Source organism: Pelodiscus sinensis, chromosome 13, assembly GCF_049634645.1.
Source record: "Pelodiscus sinensis isolate JC-2024 chromosome 13, ASM4963464v1, whole genome shotgun sequence".
Classification (NCBI taxonomy): Eukaryota; Metazoa; Chordata; order Testudines; family Trionychidae; genus Pelodiscus; species Pelodiscus sinensis.
In genome coordinates this window covers 6,456,919-6,470,506 of record NC_134723.1, presented here as the reverse complement: position 1 = coordinate 6,470,506, position 13,588 = coordinate 6,456,919, and the positions used below count along the sequence as shown (strand labels likewise).

The 13,588-nt window shown below is 40.2% G+C and overlaps 2 protein-coding genes across 4 annotated transcripts in view; one reads left to right on the top strand and one right to left on the bottom strand.

Annotated features, from left to right (window-relative positions):
• DIAPH2 (diaphanous related formin 2) overlaps window positions 1-13,588 on the top strand; it is an 801,414-nt gene that overhangs the window by 755,481 nt on the left and 32,345 nt on the right. The window lies entirely within an intron of this gene.
• LOC142831268 (uncharacterized) overlaps window positions 11,624-13,588 on the bottom strand; it is a 178,902-nt gene continuing 176,937 nt past the window's right edge. Inside the window, exon 4 of the mRNA XM_075941192.1 lies at window positions 11,624-11,734. Coding sequence (XP_075797307.1) covers window positions 11,624-11,734 — 111 coding nt within the window. The remainder of the gene's footprint in view (window positions 11,735-13,588) is intronic.

Here is a 13,588-nt window from a genome sequence, read left to right as displayed (position 1 = left end):
CTTTCCCCATCCACAAGAAAGATAAGCAGAGAACCCCCTGGTGGTAACTGTCATTACGTTTTTGCTTATGTAAAATTTCTAAAGCTTCAAATCTCATCTTATTGTTCAGCTTTAGGAAAAAAAAGGGAGAGATTTATAGCTTATGAGTAGATATAACCATTTGGATATTTAATATCTAAGTAGTCATAATTGTATCATAATCAAAAAATGAAAATATAATAATTTGATCACAGGCGACCCTAGGAGTGAAACTAGTAGTATAATGAAAGATCAAGGGTGGCTGGGTAGAATTTTGTCTGCATTTATATAATATTACAGAATGCTAGTAACCACTTGTAAAAGTATAGGAGAGATCTTGCAAAGACAAATGGAAACAAAACCCCATTCAAAACCCTTCTTCTACTGCAACGTATACTATGATTGCATCAGATCTAACAAAGTCAGTTCTAGAGGTGAAAGATATCCAAGGAATAGTTAATAACTATTCAAAAGTTCTCTCATTTCAGAGGTAGAAAAAGTGTTAATGAGTCACTGACATCAGTGATTCATTAATAGTTTTACATCTGAAGTGAAAGACTTACTACTAAATGGAGCTGGTTGAGAATTTTCCAACTAATATTTTTTACCATTTTTGTCAGACAATTCTAATAAATAAAAACTAAAACTTTTTGCAGGAAAGATCCAGTTTCAGCAAAAATGAAATATTTCAAAATTACCAAACATTTAGGTTAACCCCCCAAAAAATTCAGTTTGTGAAAAATTGGGATTTTCACTTTTTGCCCCAATTCAGAACAACTGTTTTTGGTTTGTTCTTTTAAATCTCAGATTCCCATAGGATGGGGAAACCATTTCCCATCAAGCTTTACTATTGAACCAGGCCCTGATATGCTGTTGCAGAGGACAAACACTGATGGTGATTTCATCTTTCAGAGAAGGCATAAAATATAATAATAATAATTCCGTTCAATAATAATTTGTACTTAAATCTTTCTTCTGCGGAACTTAGGGTTTTTTTTATAAAAATTAATTTTTCCCTACAGCATCACTTGTGAAATCTGTTAGATGTGATAAGAATAATAATACCCATTTCATAGAAAGATATACGGAGGCATAGAAAAGTAAATGAATTTCTAGAGCTCATACAAATAACTAAGTATCAGTATTGAAAATTCAGTTCAGGATTCCTGAGACTCAAAATCTAGTCCAGTGATCACCAACCAATAGATTGGGTGGTAGATCTTGGAGCCTCTGACAGGTGATCCTGACTGGTTTGGCCAGGAAGCTATCAAGTACTGGCACTTGAGTTGTTCCTCCACCCACTGTTATGCTTCTCCTGCCTTCTGCCTTGGAGCTGCTCCCCTGGGAGCCTCCTGCTTACTGTGCAGGATGTGGGAAGGTGAAGAGGAGGGGTGCTGATGTCAGGCTGTCCCTCCTCCCTTCACTTCTGTACCCTATCTCCACACAGAGAGAAGGGGATGGAGGGAGCTTGGCAATGCACATGTCTATCACTCTTAAACACTGTCTCTATCATTCTCACGAACACACACTATCCTACACTCTCATCTCCCAACCCAACATATATGTGGGGGGTGGATGTTACTTCTTTTACTGCTTGCAAAATGTGTTATTTTTGGATTTTGACTGTCCCTGCCCTGAACCTCCTCCTACACCCAACCTCCTCTCCCCAACGTGAGTCCCCTGCACCCAAACTCCTTCCCAGAGCTTTCACCCTGAAACCTATCCTGGACCTCAATCCCCACCCCAGGCGAAGCCCAGAGCCCCTCCCACGCTCAAGACCAGAGCCTGCACACCGACCCCCTACCCCAGCCTAGTGAAAGTGAGTGAGGATGGCGGAGAAAGAGGGATTGAGTGAGCAGGGTGAGGCCTCATAGAAGGGGTGGAGCAGGGGCAGGGCCTCAAAGAAGGAGTGGGAAGGAAGTGGTGGAAGGGTATTTGGGTTTGAGGTAGATCTTACATTGCACTTAAATTGCAAAAGTGATCTTATGTTTAAAAAGGTTGGAGAGCGCTCGTCTAATCTAACCTCTAGAAAATTCCTTCTCATGGTACTTTGCATAAGAATTCCTGAGCCTTGGCCATATTTCTAGCTCAAGAAATTACATCTACCTAAAATTCTCCTTGTTATGTTAGTTGGGATGTGTCTCTTTCTGCATTAGGGAATCTGAAGTCAATGGAAAGAAAGATTTCCTATGACTGCAATTGGGGTAAAAGTAGACTCCTGAACTGTTGACTATGCATTGCACTTAAATTTCACCCCAGTGGTAGCTGCATTTCAGTGGTTAGTGAGTGGTCTATTTTGCAGGCCGTTTCCTGTTAGATATGCTTAATTTTATCCCCTTTCTTCTGGCAGTCACTATGATATTCATAGAGTTTCTGAATTATTGTGTCTCATACTTTACCCTTCACGATATTCCTTTTGCCATATATCTAGAACCAAATGGGGTATAGACCCATTGTTATTGATTGTCACTACTAAGTGATAGAGTAGCCTTCATGGCTATCAATATTAGGGTCTTAAATTTCAATTAATCAGCTAATCGAGTAGTTGATGGAATTTCCATCGACTAGTCAATTAGTCGATGGGAAGTGGGGCTCTCGCTATCTCAGCTGTGCCTCTGCCTTTTAAATGTAGTAAGAGATGAGCTCTTAATACATTTAAAAGGCAGAGATGCAGCAGGGAGCCCAGGACAATTGAGGACTCAGGCAGTCCCTGTTCGCAACAGGTCCCAACTGCTGCAACTCTGCCTCTTAAATGTATTAAGAGCCCTTCATCTCTTACTATATTTAAAAGGCAGAGGCATGCGGAAATCCTGGGGATTGCTTGAGTCCCAGTTCGCCCTGGTTCCCTGTTGTACCTCTGCCTTTTAAATGCTACATTTAAAAGACAGAGGTGCAGCAATCGGGACCTAGCATGAGTGGGGATTTGTTTCAGTCCCCGCTGGTGCTATTTCCCCCACTACACTTCTGCCTACCTTGCTTCCCCGGGGAGATGGTGCTGGGGGGGAACCAGCTTTTAAGCCGGCTCTCCCTCTCCCTTACCCTCCCCACCAGCACTGACTCCTACCACCCCGCCTTGCTGCCTCTTACCCAGGCAAGGTGGGGGGGAGAAGCAGCTAGTCAAGTAGAGACTCGACTAGTCAAACAGTCACTTACATCCCTAATCAACATATTCTTTTTATTTTAAATCTGTATGCCTTCTTATTTTTAACGTTGATCTTTAGAGGATTTGTGCTATAAACTCAGTCGGTAAGTGTAATTATTTCCAATTGTTGTGTGCATGTATGCAGTCTACAGAGACAGGGAGAAGATAGAGATATTTATATTTGTATAAAAAGAATGAAAGGGAGATTTGTTTTTGAGAAACAGCGGATGGCTCAAAGAGTCTATTTTAATATTTCTTTTGCTGAATTATTAGATGATTGTATCATTGCGTCAAACAGCTGCAACTGAACGTAAACTGATCACAATGCTAAGTGACCTTTTACTTTGCTCATCATTAAACTTAAGTTAGTTGACCTTCAGCCTCATGCAGGCTTTCTCCAAAGCACCCTGCTGTACCTTTGGTACTAAACTCTTGAATCATTATCTGTCTTAAGGATTTGCTATGCCTCAAAGGTACTATGACATTTGCTAAGACTCCCCATTGGAGTTTCCAGGCATTTCTGAATTATGATGGTGTCATTTGATAAGTTGGATTTAAAGTACATGAGACTTATTTTTATAGAAAAATTCAAGCCAAACAAAAGGAATCAAATCAGAATTAGCACTTTGACCCTTTGTTAGTACTGTGTGTGGCAAATAAGGGAAATATTAAATATATTCTTATTGTAATAAATGATAAAAGATTGAAGAATGCTTTTGAGGTTTTAAAGTGTGCCTTTTCCTCTTTTTTTACTAATGCTGCAAATGCTATTACAAATACTTTACAACACTGCGTTTCTAAGAAATAAACCCATTTGTCCAAAATTGTAATTTAAAGCATTTTTTGGACTGTACAGTCAGTGGACTACATAGAATATAACTGATGTCATTTACATAATTTATGAGAGAAGTTCTTTAACAGAGCCTGTATAACAGCTTTTGACCATTCTTTAGCTGCAGTTTACTATTGTGCTTTCACTGAGTCTGATGTGCGAAAGTAGTATACTCGAAAATCAGACAATAAAAAATATTACATTTAGAAGCAACATACTTAAGTCAAAGCAAGATATTTGACAGTTGCAAATATCGATTATATCATGACAAAATCCATCCTCTCCACAGATAATACAGTGAACGGGTTTTTTTTGTTGTTGGTTTCTTTTAAAATACTAGGTCAGAGGAAAATGGGAATTCTGCTAATTGATTTTAATGCATGATAAGCAGCCCCCAAAATAATTGAAATGCCTCTGAAAGAATGAGCTATTTTATTTATCTTGCAAATAAAAATAAAAAAATATTAAAGTTAATGGAAGACAGCAGCTAATATTTATAAGCACTTTCTATTTTTTTACTTTAACATTATTTAACATGCAGGAAACAAGCAAAGAATATAAGAATGGCTATACTGGGTCAGACCAAAGGTTCATCTAGCCCAATATCCTGTCTTCCCGCAGTGGCCAATGCCAGGTGCCCCAGAATAAATGAACAGAACAGATAACCATCAAGTGATCCCATTCCTTGTCTCTTGTTCCCAGCTCCTGAAAAATAGAGGCTAGGCACATCATCCCTGCCCATCCTGGCTAATAGCTATTGATGGATCTATCCTCTATGAATTTATCTAGCTCATTTGGGAATGCTGGTATAGTCTTGGTCTTCACAGCATCCTCTGGCAAATAATTCCTCGGGTTCACTGTGTTGTGTGAAGAAAAACTTCTTTTGTTTGCTTTACATCTCTGGCCTATTAATTTTCATTTGGTAGCTCCTAGTTCTGATGTTATAAGAAGGGGTAAATAAGCCTTATCAACTTTCTCTACACCATTCATATTTTTATAGAACTCAATCATATCCTCCCTTAGCTGTCTCTTCTCCAAGCTGACAAGTTCAAGTCTTGTTAATCTCTCCTCATACGGAAGCCAAAATACGATACTGTGGGAATTTAGCATATGTACAGGTTAGCTGATCTAAAGGGAATTATTCTTCAGAGGTGGGGAAACCTCAGGCCTGGGGGCTGGATGCAGCCCCCAGCTGGCCTGGATCTGGCCCCTGAGGCTCAGGGCCTCCCCAGCACTGGGGAGTGATGTGGGGAGTGTCTTTCTCCTTCTGAGTCAGGGGCCATAACAGTGAGGGATGCGTTTTTTGTGCTTCTCACTTGTGTGTGGCTCCCAACTGATTTTTCTGTGGGTCAGTGGCCCCCCCAGCCCAAAAACGGTTTCCCACCCCAAGTGATCACAATTGACTATGGGCTGATTAGTCCCTTACAGGGATGTGTTTTAAATAAGTAGAAGGTGGCAACCCAGTTTATATGTTCTTTGTAATAATGATGAAGAGATATAGAAACTGTTTTACCACAATGCTAGTGAAGAAAATTAAATGTGCATTCTTGAGTATATTTATTTATTTGCTTATCTACTAGATTACCTGGTGAATGTAATGAAGTACCTAAGCACTGACCAAGTATTATTTACAATATTCAGCAAATCGGCACTAACTGCAATGAAAACTTCTGGCTTTAAAAATCTAATTAACCAGACTAGAAACAAAAATAGGCTCTCTTTCAGTCATAAGCGTGACTCAATAAAAAATCCTTGCATTGTGTGTTCTTAAGCCTGACACACCATTCTAGTGGACAGTGGGAAAGCAAGATATTAGCTGTGTTCTGAGATTTAAGTTCATCAACAGAAAACTCTATGGCAGCAGTCTTATCAAAAAGAGTTCAAAGCATGGTGTCTTTCTTTATCTGTTTGTCAGAATGGCCCAATGCATTCATGGATGGTGGTTTAAGGGTCATGGAGCATCTGAAGGACAAATTGAGAGTTCACCACAACATTATGCTTAGAGGGGATTTTGACTGAGAGGCATTCAGTCATAATCCCACACACTGTAGCTTCATCCCACTAGCTCCTCAGCCAAAAGTCTTAATCCGCAGTTCATATCATACTATTGCAACAACACATCAGCAGAGTAAAACTAACCTCTCTTATGACTATCTCAAACAGGCACAGACTGTTAGTTGCTATGATCTAATACACGAAAAGACAAAATTTGTTATATATATGTTCCCCATAAGAAGATTAAGGGATCACGCAGTTAAAAATATTTGAAGTTGACAAAACAGGAGTATGAAATTAACCACACCCTCAAATTCCAAAGGAAAGTAGGCAGCTTTGGAAAAGATGATACCTGATGGAGTAGCACAGTTTTAGAGGGTGACTAGTATAGTTCACAGATTTAAACACAATCAAAGAAAAACTGCAGGAAGCTACAGACCTTCAAGAACCTAATCTCCACCATGGTAATGGGAAAACACTGAAGTCAACTGATGAATAGTCTGATTGATATTTTTCAAACAACTAGAACAACAACATTAGAATTAGACTAGAGTGAACAGCTGGCATTTATCTATATTATCTCGATCAATTTTTTGTCGTGTGCTGTGGCACATAACAAATTGATGTTACAAGATAGAAACCATGTTATGGGAGCTAGCAAGGGTGTGTGGGTAACATCAAGGTCTTAGACCTTCAAGTTCTAGGCTGAATTTTTGTTGAGTGAAATGGTCTTGAGCTATTCTATGAGAATCACATTACCATATCAAGATAACTGTGTTCAGAAGAACCTGAGGGTCAGGACTGCAATATCACTTGTAAAGTTTACATATCCAGGGATAGTGTTGGGCAATGTTGGCTGATATTTGGCTATCCAACTTGCCAACTAGTACAAATATCTGTTTTATAAATGTAAGCTTCTCATTGGTTACCCCTACTAACCAATGTGGTAATCTCTCGTTTATGTGAGCATTCACAATATTAGAGAAAATTTTCTCTTCCCAAATCCACAGTGTGGATCATATTATTCGGTATACATGCAGATCTTCTGTGGATGTCAGTAGAGGACCTAGAGCACAATATCTCAGTTGTGACCTGAGGGGATAATTTTATAATGAAAAATTCTGAAATAGGGTTAGTGTGTGAGGGAAGACTACTAGTTATTAAAGAAATTAAAAACTGGCCCAGGAGCCAGGGAGCACAGCAGTTGTGAACTACTGCAGTACTTGGGAACAATAATGCAGTGCTCTTCTCCCTGCAGTGTGGAAACAAACACATGAGGGTAAAAAAAAGGGTGAAAGTACTGGGAGGGTGGGAGGAACAGGTTCTCACTGAAGCTTATGGAAGGTCCTTTAAAAGCACAGTAGGGTTTTAAGTTCCATGGGTCCTGGGAGTGAAGTTATGGAGCAACTGTATTGCATGACTAGCTCTCCTGGCAAATGAACATAATGTAGTCATCAACACAGAAAGTGAAGCACTCCATAAAGATGCCATAAATTCATGGAAGTAGGGCTTGTTTTCCTCAGAGATCCTTGAGCTCAGTGGGGTAAGCATTCTGAAACTCTTGCCCACTCCACTAGATTTTGAGGAGCGTCCATATTAGAAAAATGGTTCAGCCCTTATTTTCAGTTTTAACTATGAAGCTTCTTGCACAAACTTGCTTGTTAGTTTGTGTTACCATTATGACTGATTAGTTTCTACTATTTTTATTGTAGTTTGTGTGGTCATGTGTGTATAGGATTGCGAGGTGGTCTCCCAAAAAATACCAGATACACGGGCTAAAAATTTGTCAAGCAAAAAAGAAAAACATTGCCACAAACACACATGCTATGTTTAATACTTAACTTGATTATAAACAGTTTTCATCCTACACCATCTCTATGTAAAGAGGCTTAGAAGTAATTGTGCAAATGTGCATGCTATTTTCGTTGTTTTCTATTCCTCTAAAGCTAAGGCTATAGAAGAATATAGAAGAACTTTTTTTTTTTATCCTGCAGCTGAAATGATTGTAATGAACTCCCAGCGCCGATTGCACCCCGCCTCCCAGCCACTCCCCCTGCTCCCACTAGGCATCTGACGCGCCCAGATCGGTGATCACAGCCCCGCCTGCCAGCTGGGACTCCCAGGCTGGGAGGCGGGGCTGCGATTAGCGCTGAGAGCCTGTGATTTCGCAGAAGCCTGGCACCCCACCCCGCTGCCCAGGCCAGGCTTCTGTGCAATCACAGGCTCCTAGCACCGATCATGGCCCCGCCTTCCAGCTGCTCCCCCCGCCCACACCAGGCTTCTGTCCGGTGCACAGCCGGAAAAATCAGAAAATACCAGACATTGCACGTGTCCGGTATTTTCTGATTTTTTTGCCATACAGAGAGCGCAAATACCGGACTGTCTGGTAAAATACCGGACTGTCCGGTAAAATGCCGGACACCTGGCAACCCTATGTGCGTATGTGTTTTGGATTTGGTTCAGTTTTGGCTGGGTTGTTCAATAGAAAGCTCAAGAAAACTCCATCTATCTAGTCTTCATTTTACTTTGCATTGGATAAAATGTAAGTTCTCAACTATTCATGCTGTTTAATGCAGAGACGGATGTGCCCAATAATGAACCTAGGACCAAAAATTAACCAAGAAATCTATTTAAAAAATATAATAGTGTAAAATGTAGGCAAAGAAACAGGCACGGGAATGAGAATAGTAACATAATGTAGCTACACACAAAAAAGACAGTAATCTTAAGGACTGTATAGAAAGGTCTGTGGTGTATACTGTTATGTGGTTTCTACAATTTATGCAGTATTATTAAGAACACATTTTCAATACTTTGTGCATATCTGCACTATAACAAAAATATAACAAAAATCTTTTTGCATTTGCTTACATTATACACTATGCAGTGGAGAGAGTAGGTTAGGTTTTTGTAGGTATAAATCAGATTCATAAAGTGAGATTAGCTAGATAAACTAGTCCGTTTAGCACAGGGAGTAAAAAGAGTAGAGATCTCTGAGACATGAAATCTTAAGGAGTACACAGATGCTAATAAACTGGGAGACTGCATAATTCAGAAAGCAAAGCCATCATGGACTGAAATTAAGGTGGAGTGGCATAGTTAGCAAATATCCAATATTAAGTCCTATTAGCATGCAGATGGTGAAGGTATTTTTTATTCGTGTTCTGAATTCCTCTGTTGACATGCATACAAGGTTCGTTTGGAGTCAAAGAATAAATGAACATTTGAATTTGGGAAAGATAGTTCTCATTTAACTCATCTGTCAGCTGGCTGTGAATTATATTGTATTGTAAATCAACTTCAATTAAAATTCAAGGTTGATGGGGAAAAATCATAAGCATCCACTAAAATATTAAAAAATAAAGTATGTTTAAATAACGTTGAGGTTGTGACATAAACTGACAAAGGCAATGACAGTCAAAGTTAACCTTGGCACTGTTGCTCCTTCCATTAGAGGTAATGTGTTTTATAAGAGTTTATGGTGTCAGAAATCTGGAGTTGTCATATCAAGGGGCTTAAGGGTGCCACTCAGTTCTCCGTTCATCTAATTTTGCCTAGGCATTGCAACACTTATGTCTTGTAATACAAGAATTAGATAAAGACCCCAGGAATATCTTTGGTAGGAACCATGGAACAGGCAAAGGACAGTGTGTCCTAGCTCTATGACTTTGTGTGACTCATAGCTGTATTTAGATATAGGGAGTTGGGAAGTAATTTATTTTCTGTTATTTAACTGTAAGTTGTTTTTGCTTCAAATGCGAAAAAGAATCCTTCATTAAAGCCTGTGAGATTATTATGACAGACTCTATGCCTATATAGAATAGTGATAGAAATGTAGCCGTGTTAGTCTGGGGTAGCTGAAGCAAAGTGCAGGACAATGTAGCACTTTAAAGACTAACAAGATGGTTTATTAGATGATGAGCTTTTGTGGGCCAGACCCACTTCCTCGTCATTCTGCCAACCAACACATCTGTATGACATCTCTTTACTATCAAAATCTGTTCTTGGAGGTGAGGGGCAGGCTAGTATACATGATAAATTTGAAAAATAAGTTATTTTACTAATGGAGAACATAAGCCCCCAACATTCACAGCACATTACATAGATTAGAGCAATAAGGGTTCGTTGTTCTAATATTCATTTGAGAAATTTAGAAAAGGCTGACCCAGAAGAGAGTGCATTATAGTATATAAAGCAAACAGAACTTTTAAAAAGGTTTCTAGAGCAACTGGAGCAGTTGTTGGCTAAATAGGAATATTAAAATGTTAGAAATGCATATAATTCACCCAAAACCTTATACTTGCTCATTTGGAACTCGTGTATGTGGGTACTGGTATGCAGAAGAGGAAATCACTAGTGAAGTACAGGCAGTCCCCGGGTTACGTACAAGATAGGGGCTATAGGTTTGTTCTTAAGTTGAATTTGTATGTAAGTCGGAACTGGCTCCAGATTCAGCCGCTGCTGCTGAAACTGACCAGGGGCTGACTACAGGAAGCTGGAGGCAGAATTGCTGCCGGGTAGGTCCCTGCAGGACCAACCCGGCAGCACCCCAGCTGCTCTACCCCAGGGTCCACAACAAAAGCCTGGTCTGCTGGGGTGGAGGGGGCTCACTAGCTGTGCCCCCTCCCTCCAGCAGACCAGGGACACGGGGAGCAAAGCCACAGCGGCGGCGGGGTGCCGCGCCGCCTCACCGGCTTTGCTCCGGATGTCCCTGGTCTGCTGGAGACGGTCCCCAGCAGACCAGAGGCACCGGGAGCAAAGCCGCAGCGGGACCCCGCCGCCTCCCCGGCTTTGCTCCGGGTGTCCGTGGTCTGCTGGAGACGGTCCCCAGCAGACCAGGGGCACCCGGAGCAGCTTTTCTCGCCCCGCAGGTCCAAGTGGCGGGACCGCTGCGCTCTGGGCGGTCCCGCTGCCTGCGAGCTCCGGGGCGAGAAAGCCCCGTTCGTAAGTGCGGATCCGACATAAGTTGGATCCGCGTAACTCGGGGACTTCCTGTATCTCAAAAATGTTTAGTTTAAAAAATCCCATGGTTTATTTAAATATTGTTATCCTCATTATCTCCTCTGTCCCTGCTCCTTTACGCCACTCTGGTGGTGCAAAGATGCTGTATAGCCAATAGAACCAGCCACAAATTGATACTCCCTCCTAAGAGGAATTCCTCAGCTGACACAGAGCTGCTCTCCTCTTCCTCTTTCCCCCCTTTATCATAAGAAAGAGTGAGAAGGGCTGCTGCAACTGGATATTTATATTTTGGGAGTCAGGCAGGCCCTCTCCAGCATGGAAAATAGGGAAAGTGAAAACCCTGGCTTAGGAGTCACGTTTACCCTACATTTCAACGGAAGAATGGAAGATCTGGACCTACACTACATTTTTGACATGGCAGAAGTAAATTATTGGCTACTTATCTGCTAAATTTGTTTTCCAAATAACCCAGTACATTTCCTTGTTGGTACTGCATCATCCACATAAGAGTATCACAGCAGACTTCAAGGATGGGTGTCATTATGGTGCAAATACCTTTAAAAAGTAGCTGTTTTGAACTCACACACACACTAGGACACCAACTATCTTCAGTACATTAACTGTTCTTATCATTTTTAAAGGCCACATTGAGTTTTAAATTTGTATTTTTGCTATTAAAAACTGCAATTTGCACTAAGCCATATGGATTTGATCCTGCTCCCACTGAAGTTGTTGTCAGAATTCTCATTGATTTCAGTAGGAACAAACTCAGATGCTTTATAAATCTGTAGAGAATTTTATTGGCAAAGATATTCTGTATCATTTACACAACAGACTTTCTGCGGTTGGGTGCATCAGCAGACATATCTACAACACATTAAAGAAACCAGCATTAAGGGCCAATTTCTGCCTTTGCATAGGCACTTGTTCTCCTACGAATTCAATGGAAGCTCTGTATGCTCATCCAGGAGAGAAATGTAGCTATAAGGGTTGTTTTCATATTTCATCTCACAGCATGAAATGTGTTTGTCTTGCGTTCTAAATTGGTTTTTGTATAAATCCTTTTAATAAGGAGTAGCTTCACATTTCATAACCTGTACATGCCTTTTTCCAAATAATTTATAGTTAAAGACACATACAATATTTAGTAATTCACAGTTGGTGGGCCTAGAGAAGTAACAGGTAATAATGAGATCATCTTGCCAAGCTCGAACAGCAGCTTTTCTTTAATGCTATATAATGAAGGCAATGGACAGGCATTAATGATTACTGCTTGCACCAGCCACTCAGACAGGAAAGATGCAGTTTTAAGTTTTCTCATAGCATATTCAATTCCATTTAAATATTGCAAACTGCTGAATGGCAAATGTTAACATAGGCATAAATAAAAAATGTTGATATTTTATTTAATCTAAAAATAATTATTATGGATAGATTGCCTTTATTGTATTATTTAAAATATTTCATTTTACATGTGGACTACAAGCTATTGCAGAATTGTCAGTATTTTTTTTCTAAAGAGAATTTGTTGCTGCTGCATTAAAAATACAGGCGGAGGACAACTGCAGGATGTGGAGGAAAGTGGTTTGCCTTTGACTGGGGATTTCAGTAATTGTGGGCTACGAAGAAAACTCTGGTACCCCGGTTTATAAGAAACACTAGGAAAGTCTCAATGCTCAAAAAGTGTAATCCAGCTCCCATTATAAAAGAAATTCTTTTTCAGAAAAGAGAGAGCTTTCTGCTTTCTTTTCCATCTTTGAATTCGTTGCTTTCATAGTGTATGCAAAGAATAAAGCATCTGTGCATGGGAGACTGTAACTTCTGGTATTTAAACTGCCAACTGCTAAAACTGATTGAGATGAACCAAAAGAGAGAAGAAAAGTCCTGCTGAGGCAAATGCATTCTTACACCCCTCTTTAATAAAATATTGTACGGAATAGCTAGAAAGCTTCCCCTTGGACTTTCATCTGGCAGGTTTTGATTGTAGCCTTGTGAAGGAATCACTATTGACTCCTGTCAGGCAGTTTTGGAGAGGAGGTGAAGCGCCTTCTCTCCTGACTTTCTGTGTGTTTTGTCAAATCTAGTGCTTTCAGTTGAAGTGCGAAGTGAAGGCTGATGTCAGGAAATGCCTCAAAGCGTGAGCTGGTGCTGGTCTCCTGCGACTTCCTTTTTTTAAAGAATCAGATTGGATTGTAAAATGATGGCAATCTGACTGGACATAAACACGTTTATTGCAGGCTCAGCAGCCTTTACATATCATTAGTGAAAGGGGGCAAGGGGACCACTTGGATGTCAGTTTTATTCTTTTTAAGGACAAATCCATTCAGATGAGAAGATACTAACTTTATGGCTGCTTGTTTACTTAAAAGTTCAGACCCCATTATTGCCTTTTTCTCCCCCTTATTTTGTAGCCTTCACGTAAAGCTTGCTTTCAGTGCTAATGCAAATTGAAGGAGTAATAGAGGGAATGGGAGACTGGGAATAGTAATAAAAATTTGAGGCCATTTTAAGTTATATTGTTTATGAATAGTGTAGTTTATTAGCATCAGATGAAGTCTGTTCAAAATGTGCACATTCTGTCTTTTTCACCACGTGCTGTACTATTTCCTTAATAATAAGATTAGGTGCCAGATAAGCTA